At 42.0% G+C, this 27,581-nt stretch overlaps 2 protein-coding genes across 3 annotated transcripts in view; both read left to right on the forward strand.

The window, feature by feature from the left end:
* TSPAN18 (tetraspanin 18) overlaps positions 1 to 27,581 on the forward strand; it is a 105,094-nt gene that overhangs the window by 57,307 nt on the left and 20,206 nt on the right. The gene's annotated exons all lie outside the window — the stretch shown is intronic.
* Positions 27,231 to 27,581, forward strand: part of LOC141092428 (uncharacterized) — a 1,779-nt gene continuing 1,428 nt past the window's right edge. Inside the window, exon 1 of the mRNA XM_073578573.1 lies at positions 27,231 to 27,514. Within this exon, the coding sequence (XP_073434674.1) occupies positions 27,384 to 27,514 (131 nt within the window). The 5' untranslated portion in view covers positions 27,231 to 27,383. The remainder of the gene's footprint in view (positions 27,515 to 27,581) is intronic.

The following is a 27,581-nucleotide window of genomic DNA, read 5'->3' on the forward strand; positions in this document are numbered from 1 at the left end:
TGGTGGTTACACACAGTTTTGTGGCATAGAGATGTTAGTCACTTGATGGAGCTTGTGGGCCACACTGACCCAGCATCTGCATTTGTGACTTCTGACCAAGCCAAATTGCATGCTTTTACTATACATGTATTAGAGCCTTAAATACATTTTGCTTAGTATTGTTCATTGTTTCATGTTGAAAGTGCTGGGCCTGCAGTAACACAATGTAAAACAGCATATATCCATACGCATAAAACAACATAACATCACATGACATACAAGGTAATGGCCACCAGTGGCTTTACTGGTGACCCACAGTTCTGAAATACATTATGTAGGAAATGTCCAGGACCCCCTTGTGCTGGACCCCATAGCCTGTATACCATGGTGTTCTCCGCCTCAATTGTTTTTCACTCGCCTCTATATTATCTGCATTGTATTATATTATATTTATTACATTATTATATTGTTGTTCTGGGAATGCTGATTGTTTTGTGCCGCGTCTCTTGTAGCATTACCTTTCCCCAGACTTTTCTCTCTAAATGGAGAATATCTCTTTCTATCAGGCAGACCGGAGGCGAGCGCCTTCCTCTCCAAGGTGTGGTGAATGTGTTAAAAGAACAGAGGGCGGCTGGAGAAACCTCAATAAACAGGGATTTCAATGAACGCGCGTTCTTCAGGCCATTACTATAGCAACAAATAAAATCCCTGACATAGAACGGAGAGGAAAATAATAAAAGAAAGCCAAGTATGAATGCTAAGAGCTCTTCAGGAGCACATTCAGTTTATGGCCTGACCCTCCGGTCCTCTTGAGATGCTCTCGTCTTTGTTTCCTACAGAACCTTTCAACTCTCTTTCTAACTTCTGAGATGGTTCCTTGCTGTTATGGGGTTTATATAAGGTGCAATGAGTCAGGGGTATAGGAGGGACAGGGGTCACAGCCCTTTGCATGAGGGGGCCTTATATTTAGAGACCTGGGAGCCCTGATACTCATTTTGCATCAGAAATGGCCCGTATACTCATTTTGTCAAGACACAAGTCCATAAAGTTAATCAAGACCCCTTACCTGTTCTTGAAATATGTTTAGACCCCCACTTCGGACCCCTCAAATTAAGTAGACCCCAGATCATATCCTAAAATGAATTGAGACCCCAATTAGACCTCTGAATTACTTTAGCAAACTGGTCTGAGATCTCATTAATTTTTGACCTCCGATCAGACCCTTAAAAGCAATCAGGTCAGACCCTAAAATTAATCAGACCCCAGACCAAACCCTCAAAATTAATCAGACTCAAGACCCTTAAAATTCATTCAGACCCAAAACCAAACCCATACAACTAACCGGACCCCAGACCAGATGCCTAAAATTTAATAGGACCTCCAGATTAGACCCTCAAATTAATCAGATCCTAGACCCCTAAAATTAACTCAAACCCAAGGCCAAACCCATACTATTAATCCGAACCCAGAGTAGATCCCTCAAACGAATGAGACCCAAGACCCTTAAATTTAATTCAGACCAAAGACAAGACCCATACAATTAAATGGACCCCAGACCAGATGTCTAAAATTAAAAAGACCTCCAGACCAGACTTTCAAATTAATCTGACCCCAGACCCCTAAAATTAACTCAGACCCAAGACCAGACCCATACTATTAATCCGGACCCAGAGTAGACCCCTTACATTGATCAGACCACTAGAATCAATTGATTCCAGACTCCTAAAAATTAAATTCAGACCCAAGACCGGACCCTTACGATTAATCAGGTCCAAGACCAGTTGTCAAAAATTTATCGGTCCCCAGATTAGACACCTTAAATTAGTCAGACCCCAGAGCAAACCCTTTGAATTACATTGCATGGCAGAAATCAAGTTTCAAAGTTTGGGGAAAATTAAAAAAAAATATATTTCTTTTTCCCTTCTATAAAGACCCCCAAAATGGCAGGTCCCTGTTTTACCAAAAAAAGGCAGATTTTTTTAAACCTAAAGATGAATTTAAAGAGCAACCGTTGTTTTTCTGTTTCATAAATCAATAATACACACGAGTATCAGCAACACGGTAAATTTTAATTTTCTTCTTTCACCTCCTGGACTGATCTTTCACTCTTGATTTTGGGGTAAGAACTGTATTCAATGACTTTCCCATTTCTGAGAGAGGAGATGACAGTTGGTGCTTTTAAACTTCTATGTAGAGGGAGGAGCTAGAGGCCAATGCAAACATTCTTCTGCAAGTTCTCCTGAAATGACAGGTTCTCCGTAGAACTTTATGAGCACCAACTGTCATCTCCTACCTCCGTAATAGCGGTATTCACTGAAAATTGAGAAGTTTGAGACTTTAAAACATCAGTCCAGGAGGAAAAGGGAACAGATTTCTCTGATTTAAAAAAAAATAAAAAAAAATTATTTTCACGTGTATTATTGATTCATGAAAATAAATAAAACTTTTACTCTTTAACTATTTTTTTTTTAAATAAAGTGGAAATATCCCCATAATCCTGCTGTAATGGACGTGTTCTTTATCAGAGAGTGAAGTGTGTAGATGATGGAGAACATGGAGGGGGTGTCAGGGGTGCTGTACGGACGAGGGTGAAGGGAGCAGAGACAGTAAAAGCTTAAAGTGTTTGTCTGCTTTTGTCATTGTCCAGGCCGCCGTCTGCAAATGTTGATCTGCGGCCAACACGAGAATAAGCCGCCCATTATTCTAATGCTTTCCATCAGGGCCACTAACCCTATTACGCTCCCGGGCCGCCGGCTGACCAGTGCTGTGCGGTTTAATGGTTTGTTGGTCTCGATGAGGAGAAGAAGATACTCCCTGTCCCCTTACTAATTACATCGACTGCATGGCCGATGATACAATCCTCTAGAACGCACTTGTTAATTACTATATGACTTCACTTTATGGATTGCGGCGAGGACGCTCCGTTTTACGCTTCGCAATGCCAGATGTTTGTATCGCGTATTGATCTATTACTCGAAGGTCTTAGAAATCAATAGTTGGATGTTTTGTTTTTTTTTAGAGCTAAAAGCTAAAATAACATTTTGAGAAACTTTGTTTTTTTTTTTTTTTTTCTCATTATGCGGAAAGCTCCATATTTCCATACCGCCAGCATAAAGCATGCTGGTCATTGTCATATTTGTCTACATGAGACTTAACCATATTTATGACTTTCATCCTGCATTTTTCACCCAATTTTCCCAGTCTCTATCTCTTGTTTTCAGTTGTCTCTGAGCTGCTGGGTAGACAATTTCTGCTTTAATGTCTCCCATACACCGTATACACAAACGTGAGGGATTCCTGCTCTCTTGTCTCTATGTAACACATGTTCAGAAGCAGCATCATCATGGAGGACATTATACAGCAGTACTGAGCAGTGTAGCTGTAGATCCAGCTCTGGGGGTGAAATAGAATACTAGGAAGGAAAGGGTGGGCAGAAACAAGTTACTATGCTGTCTCCCATAAACAGCACAACCAGACGTGAGGGATTCATGGTCTTAGTCTCTATGTAACACGTGTTAAGAAGCAGCAGCATGGAGGACATTATACACTGGTACTGAGCAGTATAGCTGTATATCCAGCTCTGGGGTGAAATAAAATACTAACTAGAAAGAAAAGGGATACTTTTACTGTCTCTTATATACAGCACATACAGACATGAGGGATTCCTTTCCCTTTCTCTTTATCACATGATCAGAAGCAGCAGCGACGACATTATACAACAGGAACGAGCAATATAGCCGTAGATTCAGCTCTGGGGTGAAATTAAACACTTAAAGGGGTTGTTCACCTTTGGGGTATTTTTTTTTATTTTTTCTTACTAATATGCATGTATATTTGAGGCTAAAAATCAGTTTTGCAATCGGTTACCTTAAAAACATTGGACCATTGTAGTCTGTATGGTGCACTCTCTATTTCTGGTTGCAGAATGAGCTAACTAAGAATCTGTCAGTCGGTGCCCTATGACGATCTGATAGGCAATTTGGAACTCAGATCTGTTTTTTTTTTTTTCCTGAACTCTTCTCCTCTGATTTAGGAACACAGAACACATCAAAGATTAGCATGCAAGGAAACAAAGAGCCAGTGACGGCCAAACGGCGCGGAATGTTTAATGTAATCCAATTGCAAAAATGATTCTAGGTCCCTAAGTTATAAGGAAAAAATAAAGAAGGGATGTTTTAGATATGTCATTTACTGATTGAAAAAAGGTGAAGTGGCTCATAAGTGGAGAAAGAAGCCGTTTTTATTTTTTTCATAAGTTTCTTATATTTGTTTGTAATATTGAGTGTGTTAAGATGATAGAGACAACTTAAATAACAAATGCAAAAGAAGAAATTGGTAAAGATTTGTAGGAGACTCTAAGCTCTTCTTAATAGAAGGACTGCCGATCAAGCTTTTATTGGAGATGTCGCACTGTAAGATTGCAATAACTTTCTCCAGAAGAAAATAACTTTGTAATGGGAAACCAATATTTTTTTTTCTCTATATGGGGGTGAAAAGTTGGGAGAGTCCCTCCAAAAGGATGGTTCCTGGTTTGACGGCACGTCTCCCCGTGTTCAGGAGGACCGCAGATGGAGTCTCCTCTCCAGTTTGGATGCTTTGCTGAAACCTGATAATATAATAAGTGAGGTTTTACCAGCGTAATAATCTCATTGATGACGGGGCCCGGCCACTCTAGCAGATGAATTTTACATATATTAAAAGCTGACAGATGGGGCGAGTCAACAAACTGGGAACAAAAAAAAGACAACTTCAAAAATGGATTGGGTAATTAAAAGTTTATGGAAGCTGCGGCAGATACAGAGCTGTCAGCAGGAGTGAGCTGTAAAACTCCCGGGCATCCTGGGAATCCCACCCCGGCTGTCATTGCTTCCCGGGATTAACTAATTATTGCAAAATTTAGATCTGTTCACTTTGTGCTTGTGGGTGAAAGATGGCGTCTGCTGGAGGATAGCAAGAAACTGATACAGACAGTTGTGTCACTAGAGTCCAGTGAGACCCAGTGCGGAATTTGGATCTGGGCCACCAACTACATGTTGGTCAGAGGTATGGGCCCTTGTAGCGTACTAAATCCTATAAAGATATACATATTCTCCCCACGTGTAATAACGTCCCCCCGTCCTGGCTACTTCTTGTAATAATCTCCCTCATCCTGGGCCCCATCCTGGTGTAATGTCCCCCTATTGCTGGTATGATGCCCCTCTTTACTGGTTTAATGTCCACTATTGATGGCGTAATGTCGTGCCATCCTGGGATATAGTTCCCCATTGCTGGTGTAATGTCCCCCCCCATTGTTGGTATGATGCCCCCCTATCATGGTGTAATGTCCCCCCTATTGCTGGTATAATGTCCCCCCATCCTGGTATGATGCCCCCCATGCTGGTATAATGTCCTCCCATTGCTGGTATGATCCCCATTGCTGGTATAATGTCCTCCCATTGCTGGTATGATCCCCATTGCTGGTATAATGTCCTCCCATTGCTGGTATGATCCCCATTGCTGGTATAATGTCCCCCATCCTGCTGCTATGTCCCCCCATTTCTGGTATGATGCCCCCATCCTGATATAATGTCCCCCATCCTGGTATAATGTCCCCTCATTGCTGGTATGATGTCCCCCATCCTGGTATAATGTCACCCATCCTGGTATGATGCCACCCAACTGCTGGTATAATGCCCCCCATTGCTGGTATGATGTCCCCATCCTGGTATAATGTCCCCTCATTGCTGGTATTATGCTCTCCATTGCTGGTATGATGTCCCCCATTGCTGGTATAATGTCTCCCAGCCTGGTATGATGCCACCCAACTGCTGGTATAATGCCCCCCCCATTACTGGTCTGATGCACCCCATTGCTCCATTGCTGGTATGATGTTCCCCATTGCTGGTATAATGTCCCCAATCCTGCTATTATGTCCCCCCATTTCTGGTATGATGTCCCCCATCCTGGTATAATGTCCCCCATCCTGGTATAATGTCCCCCATCCTGGTATAATGTCCCCTCATTGCTGGTATTATGCTCTCCATTGCTGGTATGATGTCCCCCATTGCTGGTATGATGTCCCCCATTGCTGGTATGATGTCCCCCATTGCTGGTATAATGTCCCCCAGCTGCTGGTATAATGCCCCCCCATTACTGGTCTGATGCGAACCATTGCTGGTATGATGTTCCCCATTGCTGGTATAATGTCCCCAATCCTGCTATTATGTCCCCCCATTTCTGGTATGATGTCCCCCATCCTGGTATGATGTCCCCCATCCTGGTATAATGTCCCCCATCCTGGTATAATGTCCCCTCATTGCTGATATGATGCCCCCCACTACTGGTATAATGTCCCCCATCCTGGTATGATGCCACCCAACTGCTGGTATAATGCCCCCCATTGCTGGTATAGTGTCCCCCCATTGCTGGTATGATGTCCCCCATCCTGGTATAATGTCCCATCATTGCTGGTGTAATGCTCTCCATTGATGGTATGATGCCCCCCCATTGATGGTATGATGCCCCCCATCCTGGTATAATGTCCCCCAGCCTGATATGATGCCACCCAACTGCTGATATGATGCCCCCCATAGCTGGTATAATGCCCCCCATTGCTGGTATAGTGTCCCCCCATTGCTGGTATGATGTCCCCCATCCTGGTATAATGTCCCCTCATTGCTGGTATAATGCTCTCCATTGCTGGTATGATGCCCCCCATCCTGGTATAATGTCCCCCAGCCTGGTATGATGCCACCCAACTGCTCGTATGATGTCCCCCATCCTGGTATAATGTCCCCTCATTGCTGGTATAATGCTCTCCATTGCTGGTATGATGCCCCCCATCCTGGTATAATGTCCCCCAGCCTGGTATGATGCCCCCCATTGCTGGTATGATGCCCCCCATTGCTGGTATAATGCCCCCCATTGCTGGTATAATGCCCCCCATTGCTGGCATAGTGTCCCCCATTGCTGGCATAATGTCCCCTCATTGCTGGTATAATGCCCCCCATTGCTGGTATAATGTCCCCCATCCTGGTATGATGCCACCCAACTGCTGGTATGATGCCCCCCATTGCTGGTATAATGTCCCCCCATCCTGGTATGATGTCCCCCATTGCTAGTATGATACCTCCCATCCTGGTATGATGTCCCCCCCATTGCTGGTATGATGTCCCCCCATTGCTGGTATGATGTCCCCCCATTACTGGTATGATGTCCCCCCATTGCTGGTATAGTGTCCCCCCATTGCTGGTATGATGTCCCCCATCCTGGTATAATGTCCCCTCATTGCTGGTGTAATGCTCCCCGTTGCTGGTATGATGCCCCCCACTGCTAGTATAATGTCCCCCATCCTGGTATAATGTCCCCTCAATGCTAGTATGATGCTCTCCATTGCAGGTATGATGTCCCCTCATTGCTAGTATGATGCTCTCCATTGCTGGTATGATGCCCCCCATTGCTGGTATGATGCCCCCCATTGCTGGTATGATGCCCCCCATTGCTGGTATAATGTCCCCCATTGCTGGTATGATGCCCCCCATTGCTGGTATGATGTCCTCCCATTGCTGGTATGATGTTCCCCATTGCTGGTATAATGTCCCCAATCCTGCTATTATGTCCCCCCATTTCTGGTATGATGCCCCCCATCCTGGTATAGTGTCCCCTCATTGCTGGTATGATCTCAATTGCTGGTATGATGCCCCCATTGCTGGTATAATGTCCCCCATCATGGTATGATGCCACCCAACTGCTGGTATGATGCCCCCCACCCTGGTATAATGTCCCCTCATTGCTGGTATGATGCTCCTCATTGATGGTATAATGCCCCCCATTGCTGGTATAATGTCCCCCCATCCTGGTATGATGCCCCCCCACTGCTGGTATGATGCTCCTCCTTGCTGGTATAATGTCCCCCATCCTGGTATAATGTCCCCCCCCACTGCTGGTATGATGCACCCCATTGCTGGTATAATGCCCCCCCCCACTGCTGGCATGATGCCCCCCATCCCTGGTATGATGCCCCCCATGCTGGTACCCTAACGTTCTTCTCTACTTTAAAAAGAAAAGATTATTCTCCACGCCACGTGGCGTCCTCTTCTGTAGCTGTCGCTGCTGTCTTCGGTGTGCCAGTATGGGCATCGCAAGCTGATGGCCGCCTCTAGTTGATCAGCGGCATGTATTGCAGCACAGGGAGCCGCGGGTCTCTGCCCTGTAAGACATTTCACGTGAATGTGCGTCCAGTGAAGCACGTCCAGCAGACACTGGCGTCGGCAGACCCCTTCCAACACGGGCATGGCCAAAGGGCACAGGGTGCAACCGCAATTGTTACACCTCTGAGCACCGACATATTAAATGTTTGATTCGCTGAGAAACTGAGTCTGATTGCAGAATGTCCTGTTGCTTAGAACCCCAGTGATCAGCTGCAATTTAAATTCCCAGCAGCGCCACCAGAGGAGAAATGTGGTATTGCACAATTCTCAGGCTGTACAAATAATGATCAGAATAATGAGACCCCTTTAAATATTGGATTGGTCTGATACAAATAAACATTTAAAGAGAACCTGTCACCTGACTTTTTAATTACTCATCTTTTCCATGACATAAGAGTTCTGGTGCGTCTCTTCTAGGAAGTTGGTGTAATGCTCATGGTTCGTCCTCTGTCCTTGGTGTTTTAGGGGTCGAGCTATAGCCGGACTCCTGAATTGCACATTTTTATATTAGGATGGAAAACTTTCACAAAAGTTCTACAGACATTGTTATGTAAGTTTAGAGACTAATTACACCGGCCTCATCGGGTCTAAAAGATCTATCTAATAATGGATCGTGACATTTGGTGACACCGCCATTTTAAATGGACACGTCAGGAGAGGGGAGACGATTGGATATTAATAAGTTAATTTGTTTTCTATAATGACTATGGATAATTGGCTGCAGAAGTACAGACAAGATGTACGAATACAAGAAAGTGGCAATTTTGCCTTATTTCTATCTTAAAGAAGCACTCCTCCTCCTCATACTCCTTCTGGTCTTCCTTCTCCTCCTCATACTCCTTCTACTCCTCCTGGTCTTCCTCCTCCTTCTCATTCTCATACTCCTCCTCCACCTGGTCTTCCTCCTCCTACTCCTCCTTCTCCTCCTCCTGGTCTTCCTCCTCCTACTCCTCCTCCTCCTCCTGGTCTTCCTCCTCCTTCTCCTCATACTCCTCCTCCACCTTGTATTCTTCCTCCTTCTCATACTCCTTCTACTCCTCCTGGTCTTCCTCCTCCTCCTCCTTCTCCTCCTCCTTCTCCTCCTCCTTATCCTCCTGGTCTTCCTCCTCCTTCTCATACTCCTTCTCCTGGTCTTCCTCCTTTTTCTCCTCCTTATACTCCTCCTCCACCTGGTCTTCTTCCTCCTTCTCCTCCTCCTAGTCTTCCTCCTCCTACTCCTCCTTCTCCTGGTCTTCCTCCTCCTACTCCTCCTCCTCCTCCTGGTCTTCCTCCTCCTTCTCCTCATACTCCTCCTCCACCTTGTATTCTTCCTCCTTCTCATACTCCTTCTACTCCTCCTGGTCTTCCTACTCCTCTCCTCATACTCCTTCTCCTCCTCCTTCTCCTCCTCCTTATCCTCCTGGTCTTCCTCCTCCTTCTCATACTCCTTCTCCTGGTCTTCCTCCTTTTTCTCCTCCTTATACTCCTCCTCCACCTGGTCTTCTTCCTCCTTCTCATACTCCTTCTACTCCTCCTGGTCTTCCTCCTCCTACTCCTCTCCTCATACTCCTTTTCCTCCTTCTCCTTCTCATACTCCTTCTCATACTCCTTCTCCTGGTCTTCCTCCTTTTTCTCCTCCTTATACTCCTCCTCATACTCCTTCTCCTGGTCTTCCTCCTCCTTCTCATCCTCCTCCTCCTTCTCCTCCACCTTCTACTCCTCCTCCTTCTCATACTCGTTCTCCTCCTGGTCTTCCTCCTCCTTCTCCTCCTGGTCTTCCTCCTCCTCCTTCTCCTCCTGGTCTTCCTCCTCCTCCTTCTCCTCCTGGTCTTCCTCCTCCTCCTCCTGGTCTTCCTCCTCCTCCTCCTGGTCTTCCTCCTCCTCCTTCTCCTCCTGGTCTTCCTCCTCCTCCTTCTCCTCCTGGTCTTCCTCCTTCTCCTCCTCCTTCTACTCCTCCTCCTTCTACTCCTCCTCCTTCTCTTCCTCCTTCCCTCAAAGTGTCTGTCCTCTTATTTTATTGCAATCATCATATTTAACACTGTGTACTTACAATTGCTCATTTTTCCCTTCTAAATAGTTAATTCTCTTTTGTTCTATGTAGAAACAGTAGGTCTCTTGTCCCTGCATTTCATTCCCCTTTTCAACTCCAGTCCTGACCCCGGCTGTTTCCTCCTCCTGACAGGGACTTTTGCAGTGACTTATTAGTTATACAGGGAAACTTAGCCTCCTGTTTGTAGCTACAATTCAGCTAGTCAGGGTTTAATCACGTGATGTCATAGACCTAATGGAAAAGAGAAGAATTATCTGGGTGAAAAGAAAAAATGAGAAATTGTAAGTGCACAGTGCCGTATAATATGACGACTGCAATATATTGAGAGGATAAAACCTTTGATGGGAGCAGGATGGAGGAGGATGGGTGCTTCTTTAATGGTAATCAAATGAATGGGGCTGTTGCTGTGTATTTTCTTCAGTGTGTTTGCGGGATGTTCTTCATAATCTGCTGGATAAATTATAAATTCATTTGAATTCAGCTTTAGTTAGTATTACAGTATTTATATTCTTGTACATAGGAGCAGTATTATAGTAGTTATATTCTTATACATAGGGGCAGTATTATAATAGTTATATTCTTGTACATAGGAGCAGTATTATAGTAGTTATATTCTTATACATAGGGGCAGTATTATAATAATTATATTCTTGTACATAGGGGGCAGTATTATAGTAGTTATATTCTTGTACATAGGAGAAGTATTATAGTAGTTATATTCCTGTACATAGGGGGCAGTATTATAGTAGTTATATTCTTGTACATAGGAGAAGTATTATAGTAGTTATATTCTTATACATAGGGACAGTATTATAGTAGTTATATTCTTGTACATAGGAGCAGTAGTATAGTAGTTATATTCTTGTACATAGGGGGCAGCATTATAGTAGTTATATTCTTGTACATAGGGACAGTATTATAGTAGTTATATTCTTGTACATAGGGACAGTATTATAGTAGTTATATTCTTGTACATAGGAGCAGTATTATAGTAGTTATATTCTTGTACATAGGGACAGTATTATAGTAGTTATATTCTTGTACATAGGGGGCAGCATTATAGTAGTTATATTCTTGTACATAGGGACAGTATTATAGTAGTTATATTCTTGTACATAGGGACAGTATTATAGTAGTTATATTCTTGTACATAGGGACAGCATTATAGTAGTTATATTCTTGTACATAGGGACAGCATTATAGTAGTTATATTCTTGTACATAGGGGCAGCATTATAGTAGTTATATTCTTGTACATAGGGACAGTATTATAGTAGTTATATTCTTGTACATAGGGGGCAGTATTATAATAGTTATATTCTTGTACATACAGTTGTGGCCAAGAGTATTGACACCCCTGCAATTCTGTCAGATAATACTCAGTTTCTTCCTGAAAATGATTGCAAACACAAATTCTTTGGTATTATCTTCATTTAATTTGTCTTAAATGAAAAAAACACAAAAGAGAATGAAGCAAAACATTGATCATTTCACACAAAACTCCAAAAATGGGCCAGACAAAAGTATTGGCACCCTCAGCCTAATACTTGGTTGCACAACCTTTAGCCAAAATAACTGCGACCAACCGCTTCCGGTAACCATCAATGAGTTTCTTACAATGCTCTGCTGGAATTTTAGACCATTCTTCTTTGGCAAACTGCTCCAGGTCCCTGATATTAGAAGGGTGCCTTCTCCAAACTGCCATTTTTAGATCTCTCCACAGGTGTTCTATGGGATTCAGGTCTGGACTCATTGCTGGCCACCTTAGAAGTCTCCAGTGCTTTCTCTCAAACCATTTTCTAGTGCTTTTTGAAGTGCGTTTTGGGTCATTGTCCTGCTGGAAGATCCATGACCTCTGAGGGAGACCCAGCTTTCTCACACTGGGCCCTACATTATGCTGCAAAATTTGTTGGTAGTCTTCTGACTTCATAATGCCATGTACACGGTCAAGCAGTCCAGTGCCAGAGGCAGCAAAGCAACCCCAAAACATCAGGGAATTTGTTTTCTATAATGACTATGGATAATTGGCTGCAGAAGTACAGACAAGATGTACGAATACAAGAAAGTGGCAATTTTGCCTTATTTCTATCTTAAAGAAGCACTCCTCCTCCTCATACTCCTTCTGGTCTTCCTCCTCCTTCTCCTCCTCATACTCCTTCTACTCCTCCTGGTCTTCCTCCTCCTTCTCATTCTCCTCCTACTCCTCCTTCTCCTCCTCCTGGTCTTCCTCCTCCTACTCCTCCTTCTCCTCCTGGTCTTCCTCCTCCTTCTCCTCCTCATACTCCTCCTCCACCTGGTATTCTTCCTCCTTCTCATACTCCTTCTCCTGGTCTTCCTCCTTTTTCTCCTCCTTATACTCCTCCTCCACCACCTGGTCTTCTTTCTCCTTCTCCTCCTCCTAGTCTTCCTCCTCCTACTCCTCCTTCTCCTGATCTTCCTCCTCATACTCCTCCTCCACCTGGTCTTCTTCCTCCTTCTCATACTCCTTCTACTCCTCCTGGTCTTCCTCCTCCTACTCCTCTACTCATACTCCTTTTCCTCCTTCTCCTTCTCATACTCCTTCTCATACTCCTTCTCCTGGTCTTCCTCCTTTTTCTCCTCCTTATACTCCTCCTTATACTCCTCCTCATACTCCTTCTCCTGGTCTTCCTCCTCCTTCTCATCCTCCTCCTCCTTCTCCTCCACCTTCTACTCCTCCTCCTTCTCATACTCGTTCTCCTCCTGGTCTTCCTCCTCCTTCTCCTCCTGGTCTTCCTCCTCCTCCTTCTCCTCCTGGTCTTCCTCCTTCTCCTCCTCCTCCTTCTCCTCGACCTTCTACTCCTCCTCCTTCTCTTCCTCCTTCCATCAAAGTGTCTGTCCTCTTATTTTATTGCAATCATCATATTTAACACTGTGTACTTACAATTGCTCATTTTTCCCTTCTAAATAGTTAATTCTCTTTTGTTCTATGTAGAAACAGTAGGTCTCTTGTCCCTGCATTTCATTCCCCTTTTCAACTCCAGTCCTGACCCCGGCTGTTTCCTCCTCCTGACAGGGACTTTTGCAGTGACTTATTAGTTATACAGGGAAACTTAGCCTCCTGTTTGTAGCTACAATTCAGCTAGTCAGGGTTTAATCACGTGATGTCATAGACCTAATGGAAAAGAGAAGAATTATCTGGGTGAAAAGAAAAAATGAGAAATTGTAAGTGCACAGTGCCGTATAATATGACGACTGCAATATATTGAGAGGATAAAACATTTGATGGGAGCAGGATGGAGGAGGATGGGTGCTTCTTTAATGGTAATCAAATGAATGGGGCTGTTGCTGTGTATTTTCTTCAGTGTGGTTGCGGGATGTTCTTCATAATCTGCTGGATAAATTATAAATTCATTTGAATTCAGCTTTAGTTAGTATTACAGTATTTATATTCTTGTACATAGGAGCAGTATTATAGTAGTTATATTCTTATACATAGGGGCAGTATTATAATTATATTCTTGTACATAGGGGGCAGTATTATAGTAGTTATATTCTTAAGCATAGGGACAGTATTATAGTAGTTATATTCTTGTACATAGGGACAGTATTATAGTAGTTATATTCTTGTACATAGGGGGCAGTATTATAATAGTTATATTCTTGTACATAGGGGGCAGTATTATAGTAGTTATAATCTTGGACGTAGGAGCAGTATTATAGTAGTTATATTCTTGTACATGGGGGCAGTATTATAGTAGTCATATTCTTGTACATAGGGGCAGTATTATAGTAGTTATATTCTTGTACATGGGGGCAGTATTATAGTAGTTATATTCTTGTACATAGGGGCAGTATTATAGTAGTTATATTCTTGTACATAGGGACAGTATAATAGTAGTTATATTCTTGTACATAGGGGGCAGTATTATAGTAGTTATATTCTTGTACATAGGGGCAGTATTATAGTAGTTATATTCTTGGACGTAGGAGCAGTATTATAGTAGTTATATTCTTGTATATAGGGGCAGTATTATAGTAGTTATATTCTTGTACATAGGGGCAGTATTATAGTAGTTATATTCTTGTACATGGGGGCAGTATTATAGTAGTTATATTCTTGTACATAGGGGCAGTATTATAGTAGTTATATTCTTGTACATAGGGGGCAGTATTATAGTAGTTATATTCTTGTACATAGGGGGCAGTATTATAGCAGTTATATTCTTGTACATACAGTTGTGGCCAAGAGTATTGACACCCCTGCAATTCTGTCAGATAATACTCAGTTTCTTCCTGAAAATGATTGCAATCACAAATTCTTTGGTATTATTATCTTCATTTAATTTGTCTTAAATGAAAAAAACACAAAAGAGAATGAAGCAAAACATTGATCATTTCACACAAAACTCCAAAAATGGGCCAGACAAAAGTATTGGCACCCTCAGCCTAATACTTGGTTGCACAACCTTTAGCCAAAATAACTGCGACCAACCGCTTCCGGTAACCATCAATGAGTTTCTTACAATGCTCTGCTGGAATTTTAGACCATTCTTCTTTGGCAAACTGCTCCAGGTCCCTGATATTAGAAGGGTGCCTTCTCCAAACTGCCATTTTTAGATCTCTCCACAGGTGTTCTATGGGATTCAGGTCTGGGCTCATTGCTGGCCACCTTAGAAGTCTCCAGTGCTTTCTCTCAAACCATTTTCTAGTGCTTTTTGAAGTGCGTTTTGGGTCATTGTCCTGCTGGAAGACCCATGACCTCTGAGGGAGACCCAGCTTTCTCACACTGGGCCCTACATTATGCTGCAAAATTTGTTGATAGTCTACAGACTTCATAATGCCATGCACATGGTCAAGCAGTCCAGTGCCAGAGGCAGCAAAGCAACCCCAAAACATGAGGGAACCTCCGCCATGTTTGACTGTAGGGACCATGTTCTTTTCTTTGAATGCCTCTTTTTTTTTTTTTCTCCTGTAAACTCTATGTTGATGCCTTTGCCCAAAAAGCTCTACTTTTGTCTCATCTGACCAGAGAACATTCTTCCAAAACGTTTTAGGCTTTTTCAGGTAAGTTTTGGCAAACTCCAGCCTGGCTTTTTTATGTCTCTGGGTAAGAAGTGGGGTCTTCCTGGGTCTCCTACCATACAGTCCCTTTTCATTCAGATGCCGACGGATAGTACGGGTTGACACTATTGTACCCTCGGACTGCAGGGCAGCTTGAACTTGTTTGGATGTTAGTCGAGGTTCTTTATCCAACATCCGCACAATCTTGCGTTGAAATCTCTTGTCAATTTTTCTTTTCCGTCCACATCTAGGGAGGTTAGCCACAGTGCCATGGGCTTTAAACTTCTTGATGACACTGCGCACGGTAGACACAGGAACATTCAGGTCTTTGGAGATGGACTTGTAGCCTTGAGATTGCTCATGCTTCCTCACAATTTGGTTTCTCAAGTCCTCAGACAGTTCTTTGGTCTTCTTTCTTTTCTCCATGCTCAATGTGGTACACACAAGGACACAGGACAGAGGTTGAGTCAACTTTAATCCATGTCAACTGGCTGCAAGTGTGATTTAGTTCTTGCCAACACCTGTTAGGTGCCACAGGTAAGTTATAGGTGCTGTTAATTACACAAATTAGAGAAGCATCACATGATTTTTCGAACAGTGCCAATACTTTTGTCCACCCTCTTTTTATGTTTGGTGTGGAATTATATCCAATTTGGCTTTAGGACAATTCTTTTTGTATTTTTTCATTTAAGACAAATTAAATGAAGATAATAATACCAAAGAATTTGTGTTTGCAATCATTTTCAGGAAGAAACGGAGTATTATCTGACAGAATTGCAGGGGTGTCAATACTTTTGGCCACAACTGTAGGAGCAGTATTATAGTAGTTATATTCCTGTACATAGGAGCAGTATTATAGTAGTTATATTCTTGTACATAGGAGCAGTATTATAGTAGTTATAGTCTTGTACATAGGGGCAGTATTATAGTAGTTATATTCTTGTACATAGGGAGCAGTATTATAGTAGTTATATTCTTGTACATAGGGGGCAGTATTATAGTAGTTATATTCCTGTACATAGGAGCAGTATTATAGTAGTTATATTCTTGTACATAGGAGCAGTATTATAGTAGTTATAGTCTTGTACATAGGGGCAGTATTATAGTAGTTATATTCTTGTACATAGGGAGCAGTATTATAGTAGTTATATTCTTGTACATAGGGAGCAGTATTATAGTAGTTATATTCTTGTACATAGGAGCAGTATTATAGTAGTTATATTCCTGTACATAGGAGCAGTATTATAGTAGCTATATTCTTGTACATAGGAGCAGTATTATAGTAGTTATATTCCTGTACATAGGAGCAGTATTATAGTAGTTATATTCTTGTACATAGAGGCAGTATTATAGTAGTTATATTCTTGTACATAGGAGCAGTATTATAGTAGTTATATTCTTGTACATAGGGAGCAGTATTATAGTAGTTATATTCTTGTACATAGGAGCAGTATTATAGTAGTTATATTCTTGTACATAGGGAGCAGTATTACAGTAGTTATATTCTTGCACATAGGGACAGTATTATAGTAGTTATATTCTTGTACATAGGGGGCAGTATTATAGTAGTTATATTCTTGTACATAGGGGGCAGTATTATAGTAGTTATATTCTTGTACATGGGGGCAGTATTATAGTAGTTATATTCTTGTACATGGGGGCAGTATTATAGTAGTTATATTCTTGTACATAGGGGGCAGTATTATAGTAGTTATATTCTTGTACATAGGGGGCAGTATTATAGTAGTTATATTCTTGTACATAGGGGGCAGTATTATAGTAGTTATATTCTTGTACATAGGGGCAGTATTATAGTAGTTATATTCTTGTACATAGGAGCAGTATTATAGTAGTTATATTCTTGTACATAGGAGCAGTATTATAGTAGTTATATCCTTGTACATAGAGGCAGTATTATAGTAGTTATATTCTTGTACATAGGAACAGTTTTATAGTAGTTATATTCTTGTACATAGGAGCAGTTTTATAGTAGTTATATTCTAGTACATAGGGGGCAGTATTATAGTAGTTATATTCTTGTACATAGGGGTAGTATTATAGTAGTTATATTCTTGTACATAGGAGCAGTATTATAGTAGTTATATTCTTATACATAGGGGCAGTATTATAGTAGTTATATTCTTGTACATAGGAGCAGTATTATAGTAGTTATATTCTTGTACATAGGGAGCAGTATTATAGTAGTTATATTCTTGTACATAGGAGCAGTATTATAGTAGTTATATTCTTATACATAGGGGCAGTATTATAGTAGTTATATTCTTGTACATAAGGAGCAGTATTATAGTAGTTGTATTCTTTTACATAGGGGCAGTATTATAGTAGAATTAGTTTTTATTTGGCATAGTTTGAGTCTTCTATGTTGTCACAAATAATCTTATAGTACATACGATATCGGTGTATGAGCTCGGTAATAGAATATGTAGGGGTACTTTGTACTTTATTCCCTCCTGCTGTTACTTAGGGGCTGATCTGTGACTTGATGTCCTCGGGGTATAGCTCTCCCTGTTGTTCCATGTGTTGCGCTGGTGGACTGCTTAGTCCATCTTCCCTCCGCTCTCTGGCTATAGGTGATGGGTTACAGTTGGACGGTGACATCTGGCTGACACATGCCATTCCCAAGACAAACTCTGCAGCTGTCATATCCTCCAGACCTCTCCCGTAGATGAGGGCACCATGACCAAGACCAAGGGGACCAGGAAAAGTCCCATTACTCAAATTATCAATATGTTTAAGTAAAAAGACATGGCCAGATTAAAATTCCCATGGCAGAACTAAGCAAAAGACGAGCTATTAGTAGCCCATGAATACAGGTCCCCAAGATGTCATCTTGTGTGAAGACTTAACATCTTCATCCATTTTTCAGTGTTCTTAGTCTTCTATCCAATAGATGCCTGAGCGCACTCACTTTTCAGCCACTAGAGCGCGCCCTTTCATCAGACTCTGCTCCGTTTCGCCCCAGCTACTTTTCCCTGTGTCAGTCTAAACTGCAGGTTTTGCATTTTATTCATGACCCAGGATGCACAGGATGGAGAGTGAAAATTACAAGTTGTTTACAATCGGAGTCAGCAGAGTGTTTAATTACATTTTTATCTATTATTTAGATTTGTTTATGTTTTTGTTATTTTTTTTATTCATATTTTTTTTTTTTTTTTTTACTTTCTCCACGCCTCCTGTTCATTTGGTATTTTTGCTCTTTGATTTACACAATACCAATTAAGACTTGCTGAGAGGCCAGACAGCCCCATGTAATAGATTTGTTTTGTGTGTTACATAAATTGTCATGGAAACAAAGTGTATATTCTATTTTTGCATCAAACGGCAAAAAGCGCCTCCACTTAATTCCCCTCTTGGAGGACAAGTGCTTGAGTTATTGACTATGAGCTTTACCAGTGCTCTGTGTTAACATTATAAATGCCAACCTCGGTGGTCCAACTCCGACTAACGCGCGCAGATGTAGCAGAGCTGAGCTTGTCACCTAGCAAAATGAATATTGTCACTGCAATAGCACATGTTTTTTCTCTGGGTCTTACATAGGACTGCCTATTAACCTATATGAATTGAGTTATCTGGGCCGGATATCCCCTTAAATCAATGCTCAGTGCAATCACTGTCAATTAAGACTCAAAATATTTAAAGGGGATGATTACTATGGGCAACGTGACACAAGGTGCTGTCTTCCTTTTCTAGATATAGGAGCCATTGCAAAAAGTGTCTCTTGCCCTGAAGGGATTAGTGCAGCCATGTATTTTACATGATATGTTGCAGATTTACTAATTGTCTACATTTCTACTGCAGTATATATGGACGCACCAGCAACTTCCTGGCCACAGGAATACGTGAATGGGAGACAACTTATGATAATGCCTTTACGGTATTCTGTGACTTTGTATCCTAAAATATCAAATCTGGGCCGCTAATAATTCTATTGGCCACTAGATGGTGAACTTAGACTCCTTGAATTCAGTGGAATTCAAATGAATACAGCAGGCGCCATCTAGTGGTGGCTGCAAGATACAGGGTTTCTTACATATTGCAGAAGTATTTGCATGCAGGGTTGACTGAGAAGAAAACCAACAGGGGGATGGAGTCTCCTAGTAACTCCGAACCCCAAAAGACTGCAAAATTAAAAAAAAAAAAAATGTATAGGACCCGCACAGGGCATTTATGTTCCTAGAGGACGTTTTTATAATGAAAGAATAAAGTTAAATTAAAAAAAAAAAAATGAAATACATAAAAAAGAATTGCTGCTCGTGTCAATGTAAAACGTAACCATAATCGCCCCATATGTAAGACACCATACACTTTATTTATAAAAACTACTAAAACTGAAAAAAGAATCCGTTCTAACACTTTAGTAAAATAATGTAAAAATAAAAAAAAAAAAAATAGGCTTTTGTATCTTTTTACAGGCATTGTTATTGAAACTGGCAAAAAAAAAAAAACCCAATGTATCATAACAAATGGAGCAAAAAAAAACAAAAAACCTAAAACTTTAGAATCAGAACATTTGGGAACTTAAAGGGGTTAATAACTTGCACAATACCTATCAATTTTGGAAATGACAAATTCAGCTCTGCGAATTCTCTATAGAATATAATTTCCTTTGGAGCGAGACCTTAATCTCTTGGCGGTCTGGTCTGCTTTCGGATTTCTAAATCTTGTACCTTTTCGCAACCAATTCAGTCTCCTCCGGGACTTGTTGAGGTTTTTTGTGATTCCCGTGCCTCATAATAGATCAATATGGGCCCTTTACGCGCAGCCGCCTGGGACGGTTTATAAGTCCTGAGTGAGTCCTGGTTAATGGACGACTCGTTATTTAGACAGTAAAAGCTCAGATGTGGATTAATGGGATTCAGTCACTGAGCGCCCGTGATTTCTGGGTACAAATTGGGTTTTACTAAAGTACGCTAAAGTGGATTAAAAGGGTTAAAGTCCGTTCCTTAAGGAGTAAGCGGCGTCTCACACCGGGGTCTAATGCATTTTATTCTTTGATGGCTTATCTCTGTATGGGAACAGTCTGCGAACTGGATGTGTAAAACGCTATCGAAATAAAATCATGTAAAGTCCTAATTTATTATTGGCCTATATTATTTAAAAAAAAATAAAAAAATATATATATATATATATATTACTGTGTATATGTGTGTGTGTGTATATATACACTCACTGGCCACTTTATTAGGTACACCTGTCCAACTGTGTGTTAAGACTTAATTTCTAATCAGCCAATCACATGGCGGCAACTCAGTGCATTTAGGCATGTAGACATGGTCAAGACAATCTCCTGCAGTTCAAACCGAGCATCAGTATGGGGAAGAAAGGTGATTTGAGTGCCTTTGAACGTGGCATGATTGTTGGTGCCAGAAGGGCTGGTCTGAGAATTTCAGAAACTGCTGATCTACTGGGATTTTCACGCACAACCATCTCTAGGGTTTACAGAGAATGGTCCGAAAAAGAAAAAAAAATCCAGTGAGCAGCAGTTCTGTGGCCGGAAATGCCATGTTGATGCCAGAGGTCAGAGGAGAATGGGCAGACTGGTTCGAGCTGATAGAAAGGCAACAGTGACTCAAATTGCCACCCGTTACAACCAAGGTAGGCAGAAGAGCATCTCTGAACGCACAGTGCGTCGAACTTTGAGGCAGATGGGCTACAGCAGCAGAAGACCACACTGGGTACCACTCCTCTCAGCTAAGAACAGGAAACTGAGGCTACAATTTGCACAAGCTCATCGAAATTGGACAGTAGAAGATTGGAAAAACGTTGCCTGGTCTGATGAGTCTCGATTTCTGCTGCGACATTCGGATGGTAGGGTCAGAATTTGGCGTAAACAACATGAAAGCATGGATCCATCCTGCCTTGTATCAACGGTTCAGGCTGGTGGTGGTGGTGTCATGGTGTGGGGAATTTTTTCTTGGCACTCTTTGGGCCCCTTGGTACCAATTGAGCATTGTTGCAACGCCACAGCCTACCTGAGTATTGTTGCTGACCATGTCCATCCCTTTATGACCACAATGTACCCAACATCTGATGGCTACTTTCAGCAGGATAATGCGCCATGTCATAAAGCTCGAATCATCTCAGATTGGTTTCTTGAACATGACAATGAGTTTACTGTGCTCAAATGGCCTCCTCAGTCACCAGATCTCAATCCAATAGAGCATCTTTGGGATGTGGTGGAACGGGAGATTCGCATCAGGGATGTGCAGCCGACAAATCTGCGCCAACTGTGTGATGCCATCATGTCAATATGGTCCAAAATCTCTGAGGAATGCTTCCAGCACCTTGTTGAATCTCTGCCACGAAGAATTGAGGCAGTTCTGAAGGCAAAAGGGGGTCCAACCCCTTACTAGCATGGTGTACCTAATAAAGTGGCCAGTGAGTGTGTGTGTATATATATATATATATATATATATATATATATATATATATATATATATATCTCTAATATATAAAGCTCAAAGTGTGTGTGTGTGTGTGTATGTATGTACAGTATGTGTATATGTGTATGTCCGGGATAGGCATCCGCACCGTCGCAGCTACAGCCACAAAATTTGGCACAGTCACACGTCTGGACCCCGAGAGCGTCCTAAGCTATGTTGTGAGGCGAAATTTTAACCCCGCGCGTTCCAATTCACCAAACAATTTTGCCCCGTCTACATACTGGGGGAAAAAGTGTGTGCGCGTCAAGCCCCGCCCCTGATTATGATGTCATAATGCCCCTATTTGCATACCGGGGAAGCAGCGTGTGCGTGCCAAGCCCCGCCCCTCATTATGATGTCACAATGGTTGCCATGGCGACGCTGATGTCATCAAAGGTTGCAAGCCCTGCCGCCGCTCATTATGATGTCATAATGGTTGACTATGGGATGGAGGATATGTATGACGGGTATATGGGCACGGGACTATGGGATGGAGGATATGTATGATGGGTATATGGGAATGGGACTATGGGATGGAGGATATGTGATGGGTATATGGGCACGGGACTATGGGATGGAGGATATGTATGATGGGTATATGGGCATGGGACTATGGGATGGAGGATGTGTGATGGGTATATGGGCATTGGACTATGAGATGGAGAATATGTATGATGGGTATATGGGCATGGGACTATGAGATGAAGGATGTATGATGGGTATATGGGCATTGGACTATGGGATGGAGAATATGTATGATGGGTATATGGGCATGGGACTATGAGATGAAGGATGTGTGATGGGTATATGGGCACTCGACTATGGGATGGCGAATATATGTGATGGGTGTATGGGCACGGGACTATGGGATGGAGGATAATTATAATTTGTTATAACTAACCACAGTTATTTACTATGCCCGGGCAGCACCGGGCTCTTCAGCTAGTGTGTATATATGTATGTATGTGTGTATGTATGTGTGTGTGTATATATATATATATATATATATATATATATATATATATATATATATATATATATAATATGTGTGGATGGATAGATAGACATATTCTCATCCCATCAGAAGACTTGTATGACTTTAGAGACATGTAACTTATATAGCTGTTACTTATTTTACTAGTTCGTACAACCTGGAAAAATATTTATAAAATATAATAAAAGTATAATCAGCAAAATCAGTGAACAACTTTGTACATAAAGTATTAGCATAATTCCCTGAGCCAGGCATTCCCCCTTAAATTGGCAAACTTTTTTTAAAAATTTTTTATTCCTCGTTTTATTCTTTATTCATACAGACCAGACCCCTTCAGATGTCCGTGTTACATGTTTGTGTTGTATCTGTTTTTTTTTCCCATGGATGTACCCATTATAACCTATGGTGCTGTGCACATGTTTGTATTTTCTGGCAGCACGGATGACGAGGGCCAACACAAGTCTATGGGTTTGGGAAAGCCGCATCCAGCGCATGAGGGCAGCAGCGTACAGTCCGCGTTTCGGAGTGTGTGGAAGATTGATGCTGGCTGATAGTAGCCGCACTCTGCACCTGTTGGCGATTTGTGGGCTGCGCAGTTGCACAGGGGTGACCTCGGGGTCATTGAGGGCATTAGAAGCTGTCGGGGTCAGGCCCACCAGGCTGGGTAGTGGCCGTACAGGGTTCATCTGTTACAACAGATCAAACATCCCATTGTGTCTGTATAACAGCTGCTCCTGGATACAGCTGTAGCAGAGCTGAGGTTGGCATCCCTAACACTGTTATACTGCATGTGGTTTACATAGGACTGCAGGTTGAATCTGCAACATTATCTGAGCTGTAACAGGACGGAAATACAAACAATGTTGCCTAATGATTCACATGACAAATTCAGCTCTGCTGCGCTTGTGTCTCATGTCTCGCATGGTATTTTCTCCCCCATTTGTTTTTTCGATAACAGTGTTTGCAGGCAACATAATCAGAAACCTGTGGTGGATGGACGGATGGCTGCACACTGGGCCACCAGGGAAGGGACACTTAACATAGAACTAGTCAACTCTAATAATGTCTGGCATATTCCTATCACTGATGCTCACACCGGGCCACCAGGGCCACTAATTACTGAATGATTGTCTATTGAGAAACACAAATACCAGGAATAAATAAACTGAAATTATTTGAATAACTGCTATGAACGTACACAGGGCCACCAGGGAAATGACTTCTTTGACATTTTGACATAAAGGTGTGCTTCTTGCAGTGTCCTCTGGACAATTGATGTAGAGATGTTTCTGGTACTTGAGGTCTGTGCATCATTTATAGAGGCTGTTATCTGAGGCGCTGTCAGTTTTTGGTTTCTGGAGCTGATATCTCTGATGAACTTATCCTCTGCAGCAGAGGTCATTCTTGGTGTTCCTTTCCTGGTTCAGTTCTCATGAGAGCCAGTTTCATGACATCACTTTAGGATAGCTTTTAAGGTTGTAGAAACTTTACAGATTCATTGACTTTCATGTCTTAACCCCTTAGTGACCACCAATACGACTTAAAACTCATCTGAGGTAGAAGTGAGTGTGGGAGTTCCCTCTATAACCCCATCGGCACCATAAGATCATGATTGTATGGTCCTGATGTTATCCTTGGCAAATCACAACCAAATAGTGGCCTTAGAGTCTGCTGGTTATAGCGGCCTGTTCAGATATTGGTTAGCAGTTTTGTATATATATTGAGGGGTGTTGATTTAAAATGGTCTCACTTTTGGGGTTTTTTCTAATATATAGGAGCTTCTCAGAATATGTCCCCCCCAAAAAAAATAAAGTTTTGTAAATTTCCTTGAAAAAGCATTGTAGAAATTGTCGTTAAATTTCTGATGTTTTTAAAAACGCATCAACCTACGTTTGCTATTGACAAAGTATAATGTGTCACGAAAAAAAAAAGTCTGAGTCACTGAGATACGTTGAAACGAGATATTGCCACATAAAGTACATGGCCGATCTTTAGACGTTGGGCTCAGGGATTAAAATAATGATGGACACTCATTTCTCTGCTTAGTGGATGGTTCTCGCCATATTCTGGTTTTCTCTTGTTCCGTAATTCCTTGTCTCCATGTCTTCCTCCCTTCTTTCCTTACTTGCTTTGTGGTTTTGCTGCCTTCAGTCTGAATCTATAAAGTGCACATTCCAAATAAGAACGAGGATAAGCATCCCAGGAACAGGGGTGTCCTCATTTTTGACAAGTTCTGTATCCACGTGATGGAGCCGGTCAGTGACATTTCTGAAAACGTCTGTAATCGGGCCAAATTGTACTGAGCTGACTTGTGAGAAGTGCTAGATACTGGATGGATGGATGGAAAGATTAATTAGATGGATTTATGGGTCAACATTGGCCGAATGGATAGATAAAAGATATTGGATAGATGGAAAAATTAGATGGATTTATGGATAGATGATGGGTAGATGAATAGATGGATGGATTTATGGGCTGATATTGGATGGGTGGATGAATGGATAAACTGCTGAATAGATGGAAAGATTTTGGATGGATTTATGGGTAGAAAGTGGATGGATGGAAAGATTAGATGGATTTATGGATAGATGATTGGTAGATATTGGATGGATATGAGAGGACAGAAGTAATTAGTTCCATGGATACATATTAGATTGATATATCTGATATTCGATATTTCCCGCTCTTCACATTGTGCTGTAGATATAACTGACCCGTTACCGGTAGTGTATAATCATTCCATGCTTGCTGTTGACTCATTAAGGCTGGTTTCACATTAGCGCTTTTGTGCGCAGCGCATCGGGCGCACCAGTGCGCATGCGCACTGCGCACCTATATTTTACATGATGTGCGCATGGTCTTGCGCATATTTGCGCTTTCGTGCGCATGCGTTTTTTTGTCTTTTGCGCCAGGCGCGTCAGACGCAACATGTTGCATTTTTGGTTCCGCCCTGTCTCGTTAAAACAACGCATGCGCACGGAATGCGCACGGAATGCGCAAAAACACCACATTGGAGCCTATGGGAGCGCAATACTTGCGCATGGTCTTGCGTTTTTATGCGCATGCGTTTTTTACATAAACATGACTGAAATTTGGTCTAGACAGTAAAAAAACAAAATTGAACCAAGGTGATAAAATGGTGTGGGCACTGGGATTCCACAATACTTTAAGGATTGCTCACTAGTGGACACACAGCACAAGCTGCACCAATGTAAGTATGAAAAACCTAATGTCTGGCTGAAATTTCAATACATTTCTATGTACTTATGTCTCTTTTTTTTTTTATTGCAGCATGTCTTCATCTGGTGAAGAATATGTCCCCGGGACAGGGCAAGAGGCAGAAGAAGTGAGTACTATGCTTCCGTATGGATTTGAAAAAATAAACACATGTGATTAATTTTTTTGGTTTAATTTTCAGAGCTCATCCTCCATCACGCCACCACCACCGGAGGAACGGCAGGAGCAGCAAGGCCAAGTGCGGGCGGGTAGACGTGATGTAAGTACAGACGGACTGTTTGTTTTTTTTTTTTTACTTATTTTCTAGTCTGGTTTTTTTTTTTTTTTTTTTTTTTTTTTGTATTTTTTAATTTTATTTTTTTTAAATTTTCATGGTTGTTTTTTTCGATGTTTGTTGTTTTTTTTCCATTTATTTCCATTTAAAACAAATAATTTTTTCATGGATTGTTTATCAATATCTAGGGCTCAAAGTGTGTATGTGTGTGTGTGTGTTTGTGTGTGTGTGTGTGTGTGTATGTTTGTTTGTTTGGGTATATGGGCACGGGACTATGGGATGGAGGATATATATGATGGGTATATGGGCATGGGATAGAGGATATGTATGATGGTATATGGGCACGGGACTATGGGATGGCGAACATGTATCATGTGTATATGGGCACAGGCATATGAGATGGCGAATATGTATGATGGGTATACGGGCACAGGACTATGGGATGGAGGATATGTATGATGGAATATGGGCACGGGACTATGGGATGGAGGATATATATGATGGGTATATGGGCATGGGATGGAGGATATGTATGATGGTATATGGGCACGGGACTATGGGATGGCGAATATGTATGATGGGTATATGAGCATGGGACTATGGGATGGAGGATGTGTGATGGGTATATGGGCACTGGACTATGGGATGGAGGATATGTATGATGGAATATGGGCACGGGACTATGGGATGGAGGATAATTTTAAATTTATATAACTAACCACAGTTAGTTACTATGCCCGGGCAGCGCCGGGCTCTTCAGCTAGTTATCGATATTTTTTTTTTTTTAAATCTTTCAAAGATTAATGTTTGTCTTTCTTTTCTAGGCTCCACAGCGGGAGGAGGACCTCGCCCTGGACAACGACGAGCTCATCCGTCTATTCCAGGAGCGAGTCCCGTTGTGGGACACCCGTCACCAACTGCACTCGGACAACGTGGTGATCCGGCGGCTCTGGAACGAGGTGGCCGCATCGCTGATGGATGGCTGGGACAATGCCTCTCCCCGGGTCCGCAAGGATTTTCGTAAGTATTTAAATGCAGTGTGATGCAGCAGTGATCTTGGCCGGGATCACCCAACTGTGTGTGATGCTATTAACTCCATGGAGTTTCTATCATCACACACAGTTGGATGATCACAGCCTCCAGTGCATAGTCTTACTTTTTTTCTTTTTTTTTTTTTTTCCATCACAGTGAACAAAGTCAGAACCCGTTGGCGCTCGATGAAGGACCGCTTCAACAGGGATATCCGTCAGGAGAATAAGGTTCGCAGTGGTGCTGCGGCAAGGACCGGCACGAAGTACCGATACCATCGTGCCTTGGCATTTTTAAGACCGGTCCTTGCCTCCCGAACGTAAGTATTTTCTAGTTGTATTGTGTTTTATTCTGTGCTTTTCTATTCCACAGGAGTTGGCGATTGT

This window comes from Dendrobates tinctorius, unplaced genomic scaffold, assembly GCF_039654945.1.
Source record: "Dendrobates tinctorius isolate UK_male_01 unplaced genomic scaffold, ASM3965494v1 ptg000059l, whole genome shotgun sequence".
In the NCBI taxonomy this organism is placed as follows: Eukaryota; Metazoa; Chordata; class Amphibia; order Anura; family Dendrobatidae; genus Dendrobates; species Dendrobates tinctorius.